Source organism: Esox lucius, chromosome 3 (genome assembly GCF_011004845.1).
Source record: "Esox lucius isolate fEsoLuc1 chromosome 3, fEsoLuc1.pri, whole genome shotgun sequence".
Classification (NCBI taxonomy): domain Eukaryota; kingdom Metazoa; phylum Chordata; class Actinopteri; order Esociformes; family Esocidae; genus Esox; species Esox lucius.
Window position 1 is genome coordinate 12,812,670 of NC_047571.1, and position 23,765 is coordinate 12,836,434.

Consider the following 23,765-nt stretch of genomic DNA (forward strand, 5'->3'; position numbering starts at 1 on the left):
ATAGTTGGAACCTTTGAACAATAAAATAAAAAAATCCATAATTTAAACATTCAGTCCACAAAAATAACATCAATTTATGTATGCATTTTTCATGGTTGTTATAAAAAGCTACAAAACGACAGATTATCTATTCACAGAGTACAAAATCTTGCAAAATATCAATAGTAGTGTGACTGTACATTGCAACATGTTTAGACTTCATTGATTCCTCCAATATAGGACCTCAGTAAATGGAGAAATGCACTTTGTTAAAACCTCATTGTGTGTTCTCCTTCTGGCCATCAGCATCATGTGAACTTATATGTAAGATCATTAAGGAAAGTGCTGAGCTTAGACAAAATCACAAACTGGATATCAATAAATATCACTACAATCACCTGACAACCTTTAAAGCTGGGACTTATTTAAAAGGATATGATTCATAATCCAACTTCTGTGTCAACACACCAGTCAATATGAATTCAGCATTGTGAACATCTGAAAGAGAGAAACACAGGAAGCCAGGTGGGGCATCAGCCAAGAGTCAGAATAACACCAAACACTCTTGCAAGGTGCTCCAGAAGCGACTCAAATGTAAATCAGGACAATGTGATAACCAGCAGCACTCAAGGCCCTTCTACGTGTACATTTACAGGTTCCTCTTACCAATGTTCTTCAAGAAGTACTCTCTACATAGATGAAGATCATTCTCACAGGATATCAGGACGATCTCTGGAAGGTTCTGAAAATAACATTCCACCAGTTCAGTAATGAAATTGCCGTTGTCACATTCTTCCTGCAGAAATATATAACGCCACGTTGTGTGGAAATGGCAGTACCTTGTTCTGCTTGTGCTCCATTATTTTGCGGAAGGACGGCAGCTTGGGGAGCACCTTGCCTCCTGCGCTCTCTACAATGGCTTTCATAGTGGTAAGGCTGGGACAAATCCCAGGAGTAATGTAGAAATACTTGCCCTAGGCAGACAGAAGAAAGCAAATACGTTTCGGAGCCAGTTGGGGATGTAACAAACCCGGTCAGACAACTTGACCCCATCTCAGCCAAGCAAACAATTCAATATTTTAAGTATGCAGATGGACATCGGGGATATATTTTACAAGGTCATGGTTCCCACTAACTTTGAAAAGAGGTGCATTGTGGGCCCTCTTCAATGACTCTTCCAGACTAAAGCCAAACAGCACCTCAGCCTCTGCATCTCTCAGCATGTAGTGGTGCTCATCTAAATGAACAAACACAGAAGAACACACATTCTGTAAAGAACACAGCCATACTCTGAATTGAGCGGCAAATTCAAGGTTGACACTGGATTTATAGTGAATTCCTGTCATGTCCTGGCATTTATTTTGGTAAAACTTTTCCCCCTGTACTGCCATGATCCTGTAGCAGTTCTATAACCCTGAAAAGGCTCTCATGTCAGCATGCAGAAGTCAGAAATATCTTCCCTTCAAGCTGTGTCTGAAAACCCTTTGCTCTGCACTTTGCTGCATGTGTGTTTCCATAGCAACGGCTCCGTTTTTGGGCTGTCCTCAAGGGGACAGTGATTCTAGGTTAGGATTTTAGCTTGCCATGTTTTATTGCCCAGCTGATAGAAATTATCTTCTCTTTTTCTAAGACAACACTTGCCAGGTGTAAAAATTTGGCAAAAACCCCCAAAACATTCAACAGTACAGTTTACATGTTAACATCTGTTGCAAATTAGTTTTGTGCTATTTCAGTTCTAGAATTTATGTTATATTTCACCACACCCCTCAGAACGCAGAACTAAATTAAAATGATTTATTTTCTTCACCACAATAATACTTATTTTAGAATCATGTGTGACTATAAATACCATGAAGCATAAAACAAAATATGCTAAAACAATAACTCTGGAAATATTTGTAGATCCTGTGTAGGTTTGTCTACAAAAAGTTATTGTGTTGTCTGTAATAAATTACGTTTTTAAATATCATTAAAAAATAAAACCCAGAATACATACAATTAATGGGACATTCTTGCAGTCAGCACTGATTTGCTCAGCAGATATTGTTTTTGTAAATGTCCTAACCTGTATGAATGGCAAAGAAAGATAATACATGCCATTCCAGTGCTAATCCAAGTAATATACACACACTGGTTTTAGGCAACAGGCAGAACCTTAATCAGTTTGGCATCACAACTAATATTGGAGATGGGTATATTCAGGCATTTAAGTCTTTTTAAAGCCATTGCCTGAATTGAATCAAGCAACCCTTTGTGTTGTGAGGCCTTTCCATGTTGATGGATGACTAAATGAGTTCAGCCTGTGTGTGACCTAATATTTATACCCCAATAAAAGAGGACATCACAGTTAACCACTTTCCCAGTCTCAGATTAACTATAAAATGTAAAATCTTATTTGTAATTTACACCAAAACAATTTAATTCATAACATTTTGTAAGGATGCCAATAACTGCGGCATGCACGTCTCCTTGTAGATGTTTTTTTCTTTGAACACGTCACTCAATGAAAGGTTGATTTCAAGGCACCTATACCATTTCAAAATCTGAAAAATAGTTATTTGCTATTATGGTTGCACCATTGTATTCTCTGGCACAGAATTGTATATTTCCCCTCAGGCTTCAAAGAGATGATTTTGACCATATATGGGTAATTAGGGGCGTTTCAAAATGCAAATAGCCAAGGCCATGCGTGAGCAGTGATGCTTATTTATCAATATTATTTATCAATGGTGATGTATCAGGATGCAAATAACATAATATTTTTTGTTAAATCCCTTTTTTATGCTTACAAACATCCTAAAGTCTGCTGTCCTAAAGCACATTAGAACATCAGCATAGTGACCAACCAAGATTGATAAAGATTAAAATAAATGTAAAAAAACATCCGGGACTTGTGTTGTAAACTACTTCAACTGCCATTTCCAAAAAATAATAGGGGTCTGATACTTTGAGATAGACGACTGCAAACTACCAGTAGCAACCTGTCGGGGGGACTCCTGCGGTAAAGCATATAAAAACACTTTACAAACCAAACACAATCCCTTTAAGAACAGGTACTACAAACCAACAGGATGCGCTCATAACAGCACCTCGCAGCACAGAGTTAGCTCCCAAAGACATTATCAACCAGCTGAATGAACGCCAATTTCACATACCAACGAACTTGTGGCTTTTCCAGCTCTCTTCTAACCACTCGGGGGTTACGATGTGCTTGACGATGGACATGGCCGTGAGGAATTTAACTGTCCTCGTAACCTTGTGGGCCACCAGATGAGTGCACTTCTGAGCACTCTCTGCCGTCTCCCCCCCAAGGCTGTGCAGCCTCTGAAAAGGCAGAAGAGGGCATCAGAGGTGTGATTACGGGACGGTCGGTGACCGCTGGGGATCCGATGGGATTCTTTCATGTGTTTCGCTAACTACGGGTTATTGATAGTAGCTGGCAATCACATACAACAATGACCGTTTCTGGCAGACTCCTGCCCAGCTGTGCACAGTAAGAGGCCATTACCTTCAAAAATTGCTGGACCTGTGCTGGCTCAAAGCCAGTAAAGAAAACGTATGGCGTAGACTCTGGTGGAAGCTTTTTGGTTGGGCCTTGGATTTCTTCAAGTCTACAAATGAGATTTGGGTAAATATTTGGGTTGTGGGTAGAGAAACGGTAATTAAAAACACAATTTTTCTTACATTACTTAGCAGATTGGCTAGTTCATCTACTGTACTACTACACACGGCTATGAAACCCGTGGTGAAGAAAAGACAGACCGTGGCTTCTTATTCGGAGGCTGGGAGTTGGAGTCCGACAGTTTCTGCTTCTGCTGCAACTGCAATGCAGCCAACGCGTCAGGTGAGACCTTCACAGGAATGCGCCAAGCACCTGAAATCAAAGTCCGAAAGGAGAAAATAAAAGAAACCAACAATCTGAAGTAAACTCCCAACATCCCCCTGCACGAAGACTCCCGAAGACCGTACCTAGTAGGTTCTGAACCAGATGCTGGTTGGGGCTGAGCGGTTCTGGCAGGTTGAAGTTGGAGTATCTGCTGAGCTGGATCTGCCGGAGTGCCTCAAAGTTCCCCAGGAGGATGTCACAGAGCCACTGGGCATTGACACAGGGGATCCTCCACTCCTTGGCCTTTTCATACTTCAGACCGCTTGGCCTGAGGAGAGAGGGCATTCAAACAGTATAGTGAAACACACAGACCAACAGACCTACACTTATTCTGAACATGAAAATGCCAATGACTTGATTATCCACCCAACATTTACATGGGATTCTAAATAAGTGAGAGCAAATCTCATACTCTTTACAGATGAGCACAGTGTTGCTACGACAGAGGTAGCCCGTGTATCTGGCTCCTGCCAGGTAAGCCATCAGCTTCAGGTCGTCCCGGTCTGAGTCCACGAACCCAGTCACAGAGATTATCTGAGGAGAGACCGATAGGACAGAATATCACTGGACTTACTTCAGAAGCAAAGCTTCTCTTTCAACGCTATTACATGGGCCTGGGTCCCCAAACAGGTCTAGTCAGAGCCCAATGGAAAAGCAAAACATTCAACAGGGTTCCCAGCACATGTTCAATGTTATCAATGGGTTGGGTCAAAGAGGAAGTGATGCGTACGTGTTGAGAGCAGGGCTTGGCTCCAAGAGGGAAGGCGAAAGGGAGGTGTAAAGTTCTGTGGGGAGGAACCATCTTTTTTTTCTTCAAGATTGTGTTCAGCCAGTGGGCAGTGACACACCGCCTACCCTCCCGTAGAGCCTGAGGCGAGAGAGAGAGTACCTTTAAGATGTATTCTGACCGACAACATGTTTCATATTTAACATTTAGTTTTGCAACAACTGTTTAAAACATTGGCAGCTAAATCATTATTAGTGAAATGAAAACCAAGATGTACAAATATAAAGATATGCTGTACGGTTTTGCATTAGGAGAAGGAAAATATCAGACATTTTGGGCTGGCTGTGTAATGTTGTTTGTACTTGCAAAATCTATAAGTAGAATCAATATCAAACCTCAGTTAGAAATGTCATGTTTGAAAGCAAGTAGTTTTAATGACACAAATTGACAAATACATGACACTTCCAGACTACAGAACGGTAAATGTGAATACTGAAAAATTAAATTTAGTTTTAAACAGCACCACTGTCTGATGAGTGGCAGGGACAACGCAGGGCTTGGTAGATGGGGCGCCTACAAAGCTAAATTAGGTCTTTGAGTAAGCACACTCCATGTGACTTTCTGGTAGGAGAAGCTGTCTGGAAAGAAGCAGAATGGCTTGGCACAGGTGTGTAGGAGGAAGGCCTGCTGTGATCTTCAACTCTCCCAAACCCTTTGAGAGTTGTTACTGTGAGACAAGGCCGCAGATACAAATTGGATAAGACGAAGTCGAGGAAGGGTTAGAATGGGGATAAAAAAAAATTAAAAAAGTGAAACGTCTATGAGCCAGCTTTAGTGATGCTTACCTGGACATACATACTGCTGACTTGTGTTTCACAAAGCAGGTGAGTGCAACGGTTGTTGAGAGAGGAGTCCACTGTTCCGCCATAGGCCTGGATAATCTGCAATCCACCAAATACAACTCAGCAATCCACAGTTCGCAACAATCGTCACAACAACAGGCAGTAATAAGGCTGTCTACTCTGCATGAAAAAAGGGAATTTGTTTCTCACCCTCTTCCACGTAGCCAGGAGCTGCTTGTCGGCCATTTGCTCCGGATAGTCAGCGATGGCAAACACACAGCCCAACAAGAAGCCATCTTCTGGAACTACAGCAGCACGTAAAAAAAGAGGATTGGTCAGTCAAACAACCGCGAACCGCTAAACCATCGTCATGACCACCGCCGATTAAAGTTTCTTTTTTTTGCACTGTATCTTTGTCATTGTTGAATGAAAAGCTGAAATCAATATCCTATTTCAGTGAACTTACTCTCTTGGCCTGGCTCGTGGCCGAACAGCGGGTGCACTTGAGTGGGCTGGGGCTGAGGCTGCAGAGCCCCCTGCTGCTGCACAGACTGCTGGCTTGGATGCGGCTGCTGTATCGGCTGCTGCTGCTGGCTCTGGAGATGTTGCTGCTGCTGCTGGAGCTGCTGCATGTGCTGCTGCTGCATTTGTTGTTGCAAGAAATGCTGCTGCTGCTGCTGTTGTAGGTGCTGCTGGTGGAGTTGCTGCTGCTGCTGCTGGTTTTGTTGCTGCTGCTGCTGCTGCTGCAGCTGCAGTTGGAGCCTGTGCTGCTGGAACTGCTGGAGCTGCTGTTGTAAAGCATGCTGCTGCTGGAGCTGCTGCTGCTGCATGGGAGGCCGAAGGAGCTGCTGCGGTCGCAGCTGTTGCTGGGAGAAAGCGTGCGGCGGTTGTTGCGGTTGCTGCGGTTGCTGCTGCTGCTGCTGGGTGAAGACCTGTTGTTGGTGGATCTGTTGTTGGTGTTGCGGCTGCTGAATGAACGCATGGGCCTGCTGCGGTGGCATCTGAGGAGGGAACCCTTGAGGAACCTGCTGCTGCTGTTGCTGGTGGTGCAACTGCATGAGTTGCTGCGGTGGAAGATGCTGCAGCATGGGGTGCTGCTGTTGTGGGACCTGCTGAGGTGGCTGCTGGGGGACCTGATGGGACTGCTGCTGCTGGAGCAACTGCTGCTGTGCTTCAGCTGTCAGCTGCGGACCTTGGGGCTTCGCCTGGTTGAACAGCAGCGGGTTGGGCTGGGCGTTGGGCTGGCTCTGGTTCATCTGCTGCTGTGGCTCCAATGTCTTGGTCGAGGCAGAGAGACTCTGTAGGATCTGAGGTGGGAAACCAAACAAAATGTTGACATTTCAGCGAGGCGGTTAGAAACGGACCGGGGATTTTGGACATAATGAGGGTTTCACAACAGAACTAGGACTGAAGTCACGCTATAAAGAAGGCATGTGTGCAAGCAAAAGGACTGCCTTCTTACATGGGCAACGTTTGAGGGCCTGCTGGTCTGCTGGATGTCAGAGTTGTTGGTGATGTTCCGTAACGTCCTGGGCGCTGGGCTCCAGCCCGCAATGCCCTCTGGCCTATCTGCCCCCAGCTGGGCACCACTGGGTCCTAAGACAGCCCGGGAATCGGGTGGCCCTGCACTGCCTGGCACAGGGGGCACGCTGGCACAAAGATTGATCAGGCCAGAGTCCTTCCCAGCTGGTAGTCTGCGTTTGGGACCTGGGGGCGGCCCGGTCATCTCTGCAGGGGTCCAGTTCAGGTTCCGTTCCTCCTTCTCCGTGGAAGAGTCGTCCGAGTCGTCGAACATTAGCTCGCTGCATCGCTCGGCTTTGGGCGAGGTACCTCCTCGGCCACTTGCAGGCGAGTCCTCTCTTGATGAGGGGCTGGATCTCCGGGGACCTGGACGCCTGCGACCTGGAGGGCTGTAGCTGCCCTCCGAGCGTGACTCATACTCGCTCTCCTCCTCTTCTTCTTCCTCCTCATCTTCCTCTTCCTCCTCTTGGTATGTCAGCCGGGGGTGGTACAAAGCCTCGTCCTTCCTGCCCTTATCCAACGCGGAGTGTGTGACCCACTCAGGTGTGACAATTTTAATGCTGCTGTGCTTCAAGGCAACTTCATACTTTTCCTATAACACAATTTTACACCATGAACCTACAAACACAATTTAGGTGTGAAACAAATTATCCAACCAACAAGATGCACCATCACAAATAACCACCAAGTAAAGTCTAATATTACTGGGGAGCCGCTCAAATGTGTTTTGGGTGAATACACGTTGAGAACAACAAATCCTTTAAGGAATGGAATCCAAACTACAAGATCTACACACTATTGTTGAGTTACAGCCCCAATGTCCCCTGGAAAGAGGATAACAACATTCAAAATTGTGAATTGTGACAAAAAACATCCTTTCATCCTAAATATTTGATTCAGTCCTGACAGATTCCCTTAATTTACACATCTTTTAACAAGAAATTAGAACATGACAGAACAACAGGAAGTAACAAAGGGGGGTTGTATTCAGGCATTTCTCAGTGGTCAACCAAAGACCAGACACAAGGCAGCCTTGTATAGGCAGCCTCTCCCTACCGGTTCCCTGAGCATAAAGACATAAAATCACCAATCCCTTTCCTGCAATAACCATTACACAGATCAGTGCCAAACCAAGGCTAATAGAATGTCCAACACAAGCAAGGCATATCAATAAATCAATAAAAATAGCTACATGCAGATATTCTTAAAACAAAATTCACCAATTTCTCCACTCATATTCTAAAGGAAACGCATAACTTTAAACCATCTTTGCAGCCATACTTGCCTTTTAATTGGTTAGAGTTTTGGAATTATTTTACATTTTAAATACACATTTACGCATTAAGAATTTCCAAACTTCATTATTGTATATAAGAATATTATTGTATATAGTTACCCCTTTTGGCTCAGGAACAATCAGGTGAGTACATTTCTTGTTCAGGTTAAGCTGACAGTCACCTCCATAAAAAGTGATCAAGGCCCAAAGAGTGCTAAGATCCTCTGGTAGCTTAAGGACAAAAAACATAAGAAAGATGTAAACATTCTATATAATGATTGAGCCAATGAATACATGAAATACAAAATGGGTTATACTATAATCAAAGTGGCCAATGTGCCAGGGTCAGGGTTAACATTTACAAAATTGCTCAATGTACATTATTGAAGATTTAAATCTGTAGTCACATGAATAATAGTATAGATGGGCAAAATGAGACCATAAAAAGAAGCAAACATCTGCATAAAAAATGTCACATGGACACGCACTAATTTGTGCCATTGCTGCACTAATCGTGTTGCGAAGCTTTGTGGTCGCTTGCCCCTACTTCTGAATAGTAGGGGATGGATTGGGCTGGTCATAGTTTTGAGAGAGGAAGGGAGCCCATGTCTGGCTAGGGGGATGGGGCAAAGGTTAACTGTCCTGTCTGCAACAGCCCCAAACTGTTTGCTCTTTGGGGTTTTAGTCTGGGTATCTGTATAAGCAGTTTGTGACAGTAAAAAAAAAAAGAAAGAAAAAAAGACATTTGATTGATTGAAATACTCACTGGTACCCTAATTCATAGCCATACCAATCAGACAGGTATTATGTGAAAGCACACACCTTAGGCAAACATGCAGTGACACCGAAGAATACCTGTCCCGACTCTGGCGAGAATCCTGTAACTCTGTAATCTATTGTCAGGGAAGTCATTCAGCTGAAGGAATATTTTGTCTAGCTTGCATGTTAACATTTAAACATAACTCAAACATAACATAACAATACACTAAGTGGCCGATTTATTAGGCACATACAGTGAGTCATGTGACCATAGTCCCCCATGTAAAGCAGGAGGTTACTGTCTGATTGAATGTCAGAGCAACTGAGCTTGGTATGATAGTCAGCACCAAGAACCATTACCAGCATGAAAATGAGCATGGACCAACCACCCTGTGAAAGATCACCTCCTTGTAGTACCCATGCCCTGAAGAATTCAGGCAGTACTGGGGACAAATTCTTCAGGGCATGAATTCTACAAGTTTCTACTACTCTGACCTAATACTCCATAGGTCTACCTCATTAACCAGCCACTTCAAATCATTTCCATCAAAGGATACGGTAGCAGGTCCCCACATCTGACGGACAAAGTCACCCAAGACGGCTGAAAAACAAGGACGGGTTAAATGGTTGAACGTCTGCTTCCCTTGAAGCTGCCAAGGCTAAGGAATGTTTTTATGAACGGACTACTTGAAGGGATCTAAAATTCCCACCCTTACCTTGACAACTGGAAGGTCAAAGACTTCTCGTGACTCCCCAACCTCCGGGTTATCCCCATCTTCTGCTATAATGTGTGTAGCTAAGGCATTGTAAGATACCTCCTTGCCTTTCCCTGCTTTCAGCAGCTGGACAATCTAGGACACGTGAAACCTTATCAGTGCAGCCAATCAAAACACCTTGTAGTTTACTGTACCAGTTATACATAGGTAATGAAATCCATGAGTAATTATGGAAGGGAGAAGGCATCAAGAAGTTATTCATGAGTAATTTGGTTGCGTTGAAAATACATTTTCAATGACCAGTAGAAGATATTCGGCACGGCTGAAAGGGTTCACATTTGCGAAGAAATTGAATCATTTTGGTCACAACCTTTCTATGTTTGTTGCGTTAAAGTGAATTAAGGGGATAAAGTGTCTGGTTTGGTCGGTACTACACATCAACTGGATGAACTCTACGAACATAACGTGAATAAAGGTAATTCATTTATTTCAAGTCGCTGCCATTTCTGTTCAGCACCTGTTGTTTGTTATGTGCAAAGTTGAGTCAGCTTGATAGTGACAGCCATTTGGATGAAATAGTAACCAAAGACAAATAAATTGTCTGAAAGAGGAAGCCTGTCGTTAGTAATACGGCCATTGTAAATATAATTACTTATTGCATCCTTAAGTATATGCTGGTGTTTGAGACCGCAGAGTTCCAGTGGCACAATTGGTTAGGGGTGTCAATAAGGTTTCTAGTTAGCAGGTGTTTGTTATAAAAGTTTTATGAAAAGCGATAGTGTGTTATCCCCCATCTCCAGCGTAAGAAATTCTGATTTCACAGACAGGTGACTCAGAAGTCAAAACAAAAGAGAGACTTTTCTTTCACCCACTGATGATTACATATTTAATGTTTGACCACAGATGTATGCATCTATTCAGTGTCTGAAAACACAATAACAAACAAGGTTGTTGATATCTATGGCTGTTTTATTTACAGAACCATCACTGGGCCTTGAGCATGTGAGTGTTATTGGAAAAGTACTTTCTGCCTATCTTCATACTAATCCATCTTTGACCTGAGGCTTCAGATGTATGGGCTATTTGGCTCGGTGTCCGGCACCTTACTGTTACCCAGCACCTTACCGACTTCACTTCTCGACATACGTTCACTGTCGGCTTAAATCTCAAATGTGCCCACTGTTGCTTGCAGCTTTGCTAACTAGTAACCAATATATGCAAGGCGGGATTTGGCCAAATCGTTTACGGAAATTGTTGTAATACTTCAAATCGTATTTGACTGTGAATATATCGTATATTATAAATCTGTTATACAGCACAAAGGAGAGCAAATAAAAACCATTATTTGGCAGGAAGTTATAACTTGCAGGTCTACAATGTAGCAGACATGTCCTTGCACCTGCGCAATGACAGGCGCACAATTCTGCAAGCGACGGGCTGTGATCACCTGAATATTGTTAATCAGTCTCGTTCTATAGTAACCATTCATATATATTGGAAACATTTGCGAATGTTTAGTTAACTGCATTATAAATTGGACGAAGAAAGTGAATAGCTGGTTAGCAAGACTGCTAACGTAACGGTCATTTAGCTGCCTAGCAGCAGCTGCAAACTAGCTGGTGGTGGTGGTAGTAGTAGTAAGGTAGCTAACGCGCTAGCGAACGTTGGTTAACCTCCTCTTGATCAATGATAACTGCAAAACGTTATTTTTTTAATCTGTCGTTATTTGTGAAATGCAATGTATGTATTAGTTGAAATTAACTTAAAATAACGTTATTGGATATTAATGAACTGGTAGTGAAATTGAAAAATGTACACCGGTTAGCTATATCGGTAAACATTGGTTGGCTAACGTTAGCTAACAGTGCTTCACCTTTTGATCAATGTCCCCGACCACGTAGAATTTAACATCTTTGAAGAGCTCTTCTGGGACCTTCAATTCTTCGTCAGACATTGTTATCCATAAAATGCAAATCGAGATATGTAAAACAAGATCACTAACAACTCGAAATACATGAAAAAGTTATACCACTGCAAATGTTAATCAAGGAAACGTACACAGTCTAGCGCCAAATCTCTCTGAGCGCGCCCTGGACCAGACGATGAAGGGGGTGGAATAGAATTACCTTATTATTTAGTTTGTGCATTCTATTTATTGCGTCCGTGATATAACGTATGCATTTTATTGTATTAACATTTCATTTATATCTTACTAAATCAATTACCATTAATAGAAAAAAAAACTACAAAAATGTATCTAATTAAAATGCTACCCCCAACAAAATGTAACATGGAAAGTCTATGGGAGGGGCTAGATTATGACGTAAAGGATAGGAGCCATGCTGAAGTGCTCAAATAAATTAGCGTCATGCTGGCTACATTAGAGATTCCGTACCAACAATAAGACTTCGGGATTTCTGATTTTGCCTTCAAAATACAAGTCCGCGGTAAAACGCTATTTTAATAAAATTAAATGTCTCGATTTTTACACTTTGCTTAATGTATATTGTAAATATGTATTGTATGAAATGTTCAGCTGAGTGGATAGAATAATTATATTCAAAAAAATCAAGAGACACTGTGTATTTGCAATTGTTGCTGGTGTTTTACTCCACCCATCCTAGATCCCATTGGCCACAATGTAACTCAATGGATATGAAATATATATTGCCCTATAAAAAAAATCTGTTCTATATGCCGCAGTGAATGTATTGTAGGAAATGTTCAGGAGAGTGGATAGAGTAATTATATGCAAAAAAAAAATCAAGGGGCACTGTGTATTTGCAATTGTAGCTGGTGTTTTACTCCGCCCATCCCATTGGCCACAATGTAACTCAATGAATATCAAATATATATTGCCCTATATAAAAAAATATATTCTATACGCCGCAGTGAATGTATTGTAGGAAATGTTCAGGAGACTATACAGAGTGTTTATGTGCAATAACATCAAGGGGCACTGTGTATTTGCAATTGTTGCTGGTGTTTTACTCCGCCCACCCCATTGGCCACAATGCAACTCAATGCATACTACTGGGTGCCCCTTGATTTCTTTGCATATAATTACTCTATCCACTCTCCTGAAAATTTCCTACAATACATTCACTGCGGCGTATAGATTTTTTTTTTATAGGGCAATATATATTTCATATCCATTGAGTTACATTGTGGCCAATGGTATGGGCGGAGTAAAACACCAGCAACAATTGCAAATATACAGTGCCCCTTGATTTTTTTGCATATAAACACTCTGCATAGTCTACTAAACATTTCCTACAATACATTCACTGTGGCGTATAGAATAGTTTTTTCTGTATGAGTCAATATGTATTTCATATCCATTGAGTTACATTGTGAAAAAAGAGGGTGTGGAAATATTGTGTTGCTAGATGTAGCACACCATTCCCCATAATTAGACAGGTTTGTCTTACTCTACACATTCCCCTGGACATTTCCTATTCTGCTTTCTCTGTGGAATATTCAATTGTTTATGAGCTATGAGGCAATATGTATTCCATATTCTGTCATTGGCATTGTCTGAATTGTACCCTTGGAACGTGTTTTAATACCAACTTTTTATCGAAATTAAATATGATCATATTTGAATTGTTGTCAATGTTTTGAGAGGTACATTTTCTCAAACAATTAATAAACTAAATTTATCTCCGTTTTTAAGTAATTCGTTGGTTTCTTTTATTTTGAAAGATTCCAGATTTTCGTGACCCGGAAGGGTTTCTTTAATGTTGCTCACAAGACGCTGATCTGAAATAATAATGAATACAACTAGGTAGAGTAAACTCAGTTTAATTAATTATAACAGCCAGGGGTGTTTGGGGGGATAGTTATCAAGGGATAATTTTTTTAAAAGCAATCAAGAAATGCATCGTGCTAACAGAAAAAATAAGGATGGTTACTGGAGGCTTTTTAATTAATTTGGCCCTGCGACCCGGTTTTGCACCGGGTGAAAGTTACATCCCTTTTTAAACCGGGCTACCATCTTGCCGAGGCGACCCTGCTCAAAACTTAACCCATTACTACACGTTCTTAATTGAGTTATGTTTTTTTCACATGCAAAAGTAATTGGTTTTTATTAAACATCATTTTTATTTATTATCTGTCTTTAATAAAACGTGGTTTGGAATGGTAGACAGACAGCCTACCTACAAGTGAAGTGAGCGATCATGTGTTTACATACGTCGTGACTGATATCATTTTTGAACTGGATGATACAGATTGTAGTGGTGAATGAAATTAGTGATGTGCGCATCATGTGATACTTGGCATAAAGACATTTTCATTTCCCATACATACTTTTTTTATGTATTCATTTGCCTTAATATTATTTATGTTAATGCATTGTCTTTATTGAACCGGCATGCTAGCAGATATTTTCTGATTTTAAAAGGTTGGTGAAATGTTTGCTTTAGTATTCGTTTGGGCTACAGAGAATTACTTAAAAAAAAAAAAAAAAAAAGGCTTCTGACAGTAAGCCTTTATCAGAGTTGGGCAAAATATGGCCAGGGGAGGATTTAGTTATGGGAAAATAAATTCTTAGGGTAAGAAAATCTCCAGGCTACTCTTAAACATCTCAAATTAAATCTGAAATAATATGGTTATGAGATTGAAAAAAATACATAGGTGTTGATCATATCCTGGTGGGAACAACCACAGGGTGTCCATTCAGAATGAGAAAGTCAGATTTTCATTATAGGGGTTTTATTGGGTAGAAAAGATTTACATGTGCACCACGTTTTAAATTGATAAAGATTGTGGGTCCAGAAAGGAAAGGCAAAACATAGGAATTGCATGAAAATATGCCTATATATATATATGCTTTGTACGCAATTGAATGATCCAATTTTTGAAAAATGCCATATTGTAAGTGAGCTACATTTAAAAATAGCTTAGTGCTAATGTTGCTAAATAGCATATCAAATTGCACTGCACTAATGTACAATGTACATAAAACACTCGTCAATTTCCATTTTGGTTTATTTTATCCTGATTACTTGATTTCCGTTTTCAGTTGTATTTGTAATTGTACTTTCTATAAATCTCTTAATTCTATAAATACTAAAATTACAACACCATTTCCAAAAACTTTTGGGACGCTGTGTAAAATGTAAAGGAAAACTGAATGCAAAGAAATGCTAATTATTTAAACCCTATATTCAATAGAAAATGGTACAAAGACAACATATCAAATGTTCAAACTGAGACATTTAACTGTTTCTTGTAAAATATAGGCCCACTTTGAATTTGATGCCAGCAACACGTTTCAAAAAAGTTGGAACAGGGGCAACAAAAGAACATCTCACAACTAATTAGGTTAATTGGCAACAAATTTGTTTTTATTTGGGGGACGCCTTTCAAGACACTCAAGGACATCTTACATAAGAAATGGGCCTACGAACAATGAAGTTCAGTACAAACAGACAAAAGTTTAGTGCATTAAAACATTTATAACAGATATCAAAGAACCAAAGGAAAAGGTGAGATAAGGGAGGAAGGATGGGAAGAGGATATGAATCCTGTGTCAAAAGGTATAAAAAAAGATGGGAAAAGGATTAAATAATGATTGTGTAGAGACTGAGAAAGACTTAAGAGCTAAAGGTTATATGCAAACGGAAATAGGTGGGTTTTGAGAAGTTTTTTGTTGATTGTGTCTGCATGGCATATGTGTGGGGGGAATGAGTTCCAGAGCATGGGTGCCGAGCAGCTAAATGCCCGGGCACCCATTGAGGAGAGACGGAATTAGGGTGTGACCAAGAGTAGGGAGCGAGAGGGGGCATAGATCGGGAGAAGGTCCAAGAGGTAGGAGGGAGCCAGGTTGTGGGGGGCTTTAACAGCATTAATTATCATAGCTATGCAAATGATACTCAAATATATATGGCTCTCAAACCGTATGACAACAACTCAATAGACTCACTGTGCTTCAGTATAGAGCACATAAATACCTGGATGAACCAACATTGTCTACAATTGTCTACATTGTCTACAATTATTGTGTTTGGCAACCAGGGACACCAAAGCGGTCACCAAAACAGCATTCTACCATCTTAAAAATATAGCCAGAATCAAGAACTTGATGTCCGAAAAAGACCAAGAGAAGCTCATCCATGCTTTTATCTTTAGTAGGGTTGACTTCTGTAATGGCCTCCTACATGGACAAAAAGACTAAAACAGCTGCAGCTCATTCAGAATGCTGCTGCTAGAATGTTAACCAGGACCAAGAGAACAGAGCACATCACTCTGGTTCTTAAATCTTTGCTCTGGCTTCCAGTCAGTTACAGAATAGATTTTAAAGTGTTGCTTTTAATCTATAAATCACTGAATGGTTTAGGCCCCAAATACATTTCTGATATGTGTGAAGAGTATAAACCGAGCAGGGCTCTTAGATCCATGAACTCAGGTCAGCTAGTAGAGCCCAGAGTCCAAACTAAACATGGCGAAGCTGCATTTTTAAATCCAGGTTAAAAACACTTTTCACGCACGTATGACTGAGTGCTTGAACTTAACCACACTGTTTTTATTGGTTTTTATTCTATTTTGTTCTTTGATGTTTTATTATTATGATGTATTTGTATATTTCTCTCTTTGATTCAATGTTTTATTACTACTTCTATTCTGCCATGTTGAACCAATCTTTTTTCTGTAATGCAGGTTCTGGTGCTATAGCCTCTGTGTAAATGTAACAATCTGCTGATGATGGCTAATGCAAGTTCTTGTGCTGCTGTTTAGACATCGATGTAGGGTATTATCTCACAAAAGGACTGACGAGTTTATCCAAACGCTGGAGCACGAGGATTGAGATACCAGGGTGGTTCAGTAAACAGCTGTGATAACTGTAATTCATTAAAGATTAATATTAAATGCATCTACAGACATGGCATACATTTCCCCCTGGCGAAAGTATGCTGTCTGGGTGGTGGTTTGGATGTGCGATTTGAATGAGAGGGAATTGTCCAGGGTGACACCAAGGCTTTTGACTGTTGTTGACAGGGGGACACCAAGGCTTTTGACTGTTGTTGACAGGGGGACACCAAGGCTTTTGACTGTTGTTGACAGGGGGGACACCAAGGCTTTTGACTGTTGTTGACAGGGGGACACCAAGGCTTTTGACTGTTGTTGACAGGGGGGACACCAAGGCTTTTGACTGTTGTTGACAGGGGGGACACCAAGGCTTTTAACTGTTGTTGACAGGGGGACCGGTACACCACTTATTGCAATGCTGGGGTTGTGCTGTTTGATGAGGGTAGATTTGGTGCCGATGTGCATGACCTCGATCTTGCTGCTGTTCAGTTTGAGGAGGTTCAAGCTCATCCAGCTTCGGATGTCTTGGATCCAGCCAGACATTCCATGAGGATTGGATGGGAGATTGTATGAAAGGCTGCACTAAGGTCTAGGATGACGAGGATAGACAGCAGGCCTGAGTCGGCTGGTCATTGGTTATTTTGACCAGGGCTGTTTCAGTGCTTTATTTGGAACGGAAGACAGACTGGAATGGTTTATGGAGGTCATTGAAGTTGAGGTGGTTTTGCAGTTGGACGGCCTCCACCCTCTCCAGTGTTTTATAGAGGAAGGAAGGATTGGAGATGGGACTGTAGTTGTCCATGATATTTGGGGAAGCATTCTTTTTTTTTTTTTAGGAAGGTGGTCACAGCAGCAATCTTCAAACAGATAGGTACAACTCCTGTGGTGAGAGGAGAGTTAATTACACCAGTGAGTAGGGAGAATATGGAGGGAAGGCCTGCTTTGACAAGGTTGGTGGGGAGAGGGTCAAGTTGACAGGTGGATGGTTTGGATTTGGATCAGTTCAGTAATAGAGATTTCAGTAGGCAGGGTGAGGTCAGAGAGGCAGGTGGAGTAGGCAGGGCCTCTTGATGTATTCATCCAGGACAGGTTGTGAACAGGGGTATTGCGAGGTGGTAATTGTTGATGGATGTTTTGTATTATGGCATTGAAGAAGTTTTAGAAATGTTTTAACAGTTCGAGGGAGGAGTCATCAGGGAGGTTGTCAGGAGGTTGAAGGGAATTTTTGACTGTGACTGTGACAATGACTGTGGAAAAGTGGACAAATCAGTAACATAATAAAAAAAGTATCCCAGTGAGGATGAGTCTTTAAGAAGTAAAGATCGGAAATATTTCATGTATGAAAAACTAAATTCAATTGTATGAAAAAAATAGATTCAAGCGTGGAAAAAGTGTATATTAAAATCGATTTTTACGTCCGAATTCTTAAACAATTCCTAAACTGATCTCTACAGATTGCATTGGGAAAGCAGTTCATGGAAAGGCTATGATTGTCTCCTTATAATGGTGTAATTCATGGCTAATCGGGTGCGAGAATTCAATGCCCAGATATAGCCCCGCCTCCACGCCAATAGAGGCTCAATACTTAGTTTTGACAAAACATGATTCAAACGAAGGTGGGAAGAAATTGTAATCGTAAGAAGCGAACAAAGACATTTTGAGCTCGGATGCGAAAATCCATGTAAAGATTTTAACATACACTTTTTCCATGCATGGAATATTTCAGTTACATTTTTCTTTTCTTACAGTCAATTAATTTGAGCTAAATTTGGCTCCATAGATGTCAAACCTCAGTTACTTCTCGGAGCTCTCCAAAAACCGTTCAGGTCTATTCTCCCACTCGGAGGGACTTTCACCTCTCAGTTGCTCATGAATGCACCTTCCAAAACAGAGAGGTTTGATTCAGGTAAGCACCAAATGAGTCAGCTGTCTATCGATAGCTAGCTTGCTTACCTGCATATAGTCAGTTCTTGTAGTTTACCTCAATTGCGAACTACAAACTTATGCTCAAACTGCTGACTGTGAGATTTTGACAGTAGCAGGGGCACAAAGGCGACGGTGGCTGTAGGGCATACTATGATTTTCGGGGCATCACAGCCAGAGCGAAGGGCGTGGCTGTCGTGAAATTCCTAAGCTGCTGCAAAGGCTCAGGAACACAGTTTCTCGCTTCATTCACAAAAGCCACTTAAAACTCTACCATGCAAAGAAGAAACCATACATAAAAAAACTGAAATGCCAGCTGCATGAGCCCAAGCTCATTTAAGATGGGCTGTGGTGAAGTGAAAAACTGTCTTGTGGTCTTACGAATGAAAATGTTTAATTATTTTTGGGAATCATGGACGCAGCGTCCTCCGGACTCAAGAGGAGAGGAACCATCCAGCTTCCAATCTACATAGTTCAAAAGCCAGCATCTGTGATGGTATGGGGGTGCATTATTGCACACAGCATGGGTTACTTGTACATCTGTGAAGGCACCTTTATTGCTGAGCAATATACAGGTTTTAGAGGAACATATGCTGCCATCCAGATAAGGTCTTTTTCAGGGAAGTCTTGCTTATTTCAGCAAGACAATGCCAAATCACATTTTGCACGTATTACAACAGCATGGCTCCGTAATAAAAGAGTCTAGGTGCTTAACTGGCCTGCATGCAGTCCAGACCTGTCAACCATTGAAAACATTTGGCCCATTATGAAACGAAAAATACGACAAAGAAGACCCTGAAGTGTTGAGCAGCTGATATCTGGTATCAAGCAAGAATGGGAGAACATATCATTTTCAAAACTACAGCAATTGGTTTCCTCAGTTCCCAAATGCTTACAGAGTATTGCTAGAAAAAAGAGGTCTATGCAACACAGTGGTAAACATTTCCTGTCCCAAATTTATTGAAATGACTTGCAAATTCAAAATGGGCATGTATTTTTCTACAATGAAACCCCAATTTCTCTGTTTCAGCATTTGATGTGTTATCTTTGTACTATTTTGTACTATACTGCACTATACCCACAACTGCTATAAAGTGTTTTTAGGTTTGTGCAATTTTACACAAATTAATGGATAAGCATAAACATAATACATCTATTTGTTCACAAGTAGATGTCAAAAGTCTGCACACAGTTGATGAAAATGCAGCTTTTGCTGATGTAAGGGCTGAAATAATGACAAAGCATGTCACACCTTTCTTCCCCTTTAATATGATTAGGGGTTAAATTGTGCGAGGCGGTACAGGAGGAGCACAGCCAGTGCCCTACAAAATGAACTCCAGCAGGCTACTGGTGTGCATGTTTCTGATCAAACTGTTAGAAACAGACTCCATTAAGGTGGCATGATGGCCCAACATCCTCTAGTGGGACCTGTGCTTAAAGCCCAGCACCATGCAGCTGGATTGGCATTCGCCAGAGAAAACCAGAATTGGCAGGTCTGCCACTGGTGCCCCGTTCTCTTCACAGATGAGAGCAGGTTCACACTGAGCACATGTGACAGATGTGAAAGAGCCTGGAGACACCACAGTGAACATTATGCTGCCTGCAACATCATCTAGCATGACCGGTTTGGTGATGGGTCAGTAAAGGTCTGGGGAGGCATATCCTCAGAGGCCTCCACGTGCTCGCCCTTCACATGCTAGCCAACGGTACTCTGACTGCTGTTAGGTACCGGGATGAAATCCTCAGACCCACCATCAGACCTTACACTGGTGCAGTGGGCCCTGGGTTCCTCCTGGTGCAGGACCATGCCCGGCCTCATGTGGCCAGAGTGTGTAGGCAGTTCCTGAATGATGAAGGCATATGTTCCCCAGACCTGAATCCAATTGAGAACCTCTGGGATGTTATGTATCTGTGCATCTGACATCAACAAGTAGTGCCACAGACTTTCCAGGAGCTCACTGATGCCCTGATCCAGGTCTGGGAGGAGATCCCAGAGGACACCATCTGCCGTCTCATTGAGAGTATACCTACAGGTACAGTGCATACAGGCACGTGGGGACCATACACACTACTGAGTCACATTATGACTTGCCATGATGATTTTCACGCAATCTGGAACAGCCTGTGATTTTAATGGTTTACTTTGATTTTCTGAGTTTGAAACCAGCCCTCAATCAGTTGGTGATTTTGGTTTCCATTTACTGTTTTTGCATCATTTTGTTCTCAACGAATTACACAATGTACACTAACTAGTACTGTTTTGATCTTTAATATATAATATATTTATTTAATTGATGCCCAAAGTGTGATTTAAGTGTTCCCTAAATTTTGTTGGGCAGTGTAGTTATTTCCATAATGATTTAGTTTCAGGTAACCATATCCATTTGATCTATTAAAACTGTTGAACTTAAAAATAGACAGAAGAGGAAAAGAAATGAAAGACTACTTGTCTCCATACGATTGTAAGTACATTGGTGGTGGGAAATGTATGTATACTACTTGTTTGTCTACACACTCCTGTTAAAATGCCAGGTTCATGTGATGTAAAAGAATTAGACAAAGATAAATCATGTCAGAACTTTTTCCACCTTTAATGTGACCTATAATGTGAACAATTCAATTGAAAGACAAACTGAACACATTTGGCACATCTTGATGTGGCAATATTTTCCCACTCTTCTTTGCAAAAGTGCTCCAAATCTGTCAGATTGCGAAGACATCTCCTGTGCACAGCCCTCTTCTGATCACCCCACAGATGTTCAATTGGATTCAGGTCTGGTTTCTGGCTGGGCCATTCCAAAACGTTTATCTTCTTTTGGTGAAGCCATGCTTTTGTGGATTTGAATGTGTGCTTTGGGTCATTGTCGTGCTGAAAGTTGAACTTCCTCTTCATCTTCAGCTTTCTAACAGATGACTGAAGGTTTTTGCCAAAATTGCCTGTTATTTGGAACTGTTCATAATTCCCTCCACCCTGAATAAGGCCCTGGTTCCAGCCTGAAGAAAAACAGCCCCAAAGCATGATGCTGCCACCACCATGCTTCACTGTAGGTATGGTGTTCTTTGGATGATGTGCAGTGTTGATTTTGCACCAAACATACCTTTTGGAATTATGGCCAAAAAGTTTAACCTTGGTTTCATCAAACCATAACACATTTTCCCACGTGCTTTCGGGGGACTTGATGTTTTTCTTTGTAAGAAAGGCTTCCGTCTTGCCAACCCACCCCATAGCCCATTCATATGAAGAATACGGGAGATTGTTGTCACATGTAGCACACATCCAATACTTGCCAGAAATGTTATGTAATGTTTAATTTTGCTGTAGGCCTCTTGGAAGCCTCCCTGACCAGCTTTCTTCTCGTCTTTTCATCAATTTTGGAGGGACGTCCAGTTCTTGGTGATGTGTCTGTTATGCCATATGTTCTCCACTTGATGATGACTGTCTTTACTGTGTTTTATGGTGTATCTAATGCCCTTCTCCTTACTGATATCTTTCAACAAAGAGATCCCTCTGAAGCTTTGGAAACTCTCTGCGGGCCATGGCTTTTGCTCTCAGATGCATCTAAGAAAATGTTGAATTTTATTTGTGATTAATCAGAGTCACTTTATGATGGCAGGTGTGTAATGACTTCTATTTAACATGAATTTGAATGTGATTGGTTAATTCTGAATACAGCCACATCCACAGTTATAAGAAGGTGTGCACACCTATTCAACCAGGTTATTGTAAGATTTTTATTTTTCATTTTTCACCCTCAAAGATTTCAGTTTGTTTTTCATGTAAATTGTTCACATTATAGGTCACATTAAAAGTGGAAAAAGGTTCTGACATGATTTATCTTGGTCTCATTCTTTCAGTCCTTCACGGCGTAGTGTGTTACCAATTGTTTTCTTGGTGACTATGGTCCCAGCTGCCTTGAGAACATTGACAAGATCCTCCCGTGTAGTTCTGGGCTGATTCCTCACTGTTCTCATGATCATTGCAACTCCACGAGGTGAGATCTTGCATGGAGCCCCAGATCGAGGGACCTTGAAAGTTATTTTGTGTTCCTTCCATTTGCGAATAATCGCACCAACTGTTATCACCTTCTCACCAAGCTGCTTGGCAATAGTCTTGTAGCCCATTCCAGCCTTGTGTAGGTCTACAATCTTGTCCCTGACATCCATGGACAGCTCTTTGGTCTTGGCTATGGTGGAGAGTTTGGAATCTTATTGATTGATTGCTTCTGTGGACAGGTGTCTTTTATACAGGTAACAAGCTGAGTTTAGGAGCACTCCCTTAAAGAGTGTGCTCCTAATTTTAGCTTGTTACCTGTATAAAAGACATCTGGGAGCCAGAAATCTTTCTGATTGAGATGGGATCAAATACTTATTTCACTCATTAAAATGCTAATCAATTTATAACATTTTTGACATGCGTTTTTCAGATTTTTTGTTGTTATTCTGTCTCTCACTGTTCAAATAAACCTTCCATTAAAATTATAGACTGATCATTTCTTTGTCATGGTCAAACGTACAAAATCAGCAGGGGATCAAATAATTATTTCCAACACTTTACACAAAACGTACCGTTTTCACACTCACAGTATTCAAACTCAATTTAATTTAACAAAATATTCAAATCAGAGTGCTTTCATTGGTTTAACAAAGAAAATATAACAGGGCCTACAATTTTCTTCCTGTATAAATTCTGCACAAATTTCCTGGTGTTAGGAAATATACTTGTTATTTCAAATCATGCTAATCCGAAGCATTGATATAGCATAAATATTGTGAAAATGATATCATGTAGATTTATATCAAGTTAATATCAAGTAAAATATAAAAAGTAATAACCTTACCATTTAGAAAAAGCTTTGTTTTATGCAATGCAACTTACAAGGGAAGTAGCATACAACAACTACAGCACCTACAAAATAGCTCTAAACACCATTAATATTCAATATATATTATTTATTATTATAATTGGCTCACATTCATGGAAATACAGAATATAATATAAACATACTGTATATATTATATCATATTAAATAGATCAAATATCAAACACACGCTGGTAGTTAGAAGCCCTGGTATCGGTTGTGGCGGTTCGGAGCAGTCCCTGTATAAGTTGTGGAGGGACGCTGGTATGGGTTGTAGAGCCGAGGGGCCCGGGTATGGGTTGTGGAGGAGCCTGTTATGGGTTGAGGTGTAGCCCTGGTAGTCAGCAGGCACTTGATGGGCTGAAGGATCCACATATTCAAGCTCTATTGGTCTACATTTTGCATTCACTGTAGGAATGTCCCAGTGGCCTCATAATCGGCCATCGGGGTGCCTTGTAGCCCAA

At 41.1% G+C, this 23,765-nt stretch overlaps 1 protein-coding gene across 1 annotated transcript; it reads right to left on the reverse strand.

The window, feature by feature from the left end:
• paxip1 (PAX interacting (with transcription-activation domain) protein 1) lies at positions 1-11,788 on the reverse strand. The gene is made up of 20 exons (XM_010894037.3): positions 11,580-11,788; positions 9,707-9,841; positions 9,548-9,591; positions 9,054-9,117; positions 8,352-8,462; positions 6,897-7,547; positions 5,901-6,741; positions 5,645-5,739; positions 5,438-5,533; positions 4,596-4,733; positions 4,278-4,399; positions 3,949-4,133; positions 3,742-3,853; positions 3,488-3,590; positions 3,135-3,303; positions 1,116-1,216; positions 819-953; positions 646-721; positions 417-477; positions 1-303 (listed from the first exon to the last, which is right to left on the reverse strand). Exons 1-20 carry the CDS (start codon positions 11,658-11,660, stop codon positions 288-290), a joined length of 3,336 nt encoding a protein of 1,111 aa, XP_010892339.1. The 5' UTR covers positions 11,661-11,788; the 3' UTR covers positions 1-287.
• Between the last annotated feature and the right edge of the window lie 11,977 nt (positions 11,789-23,765).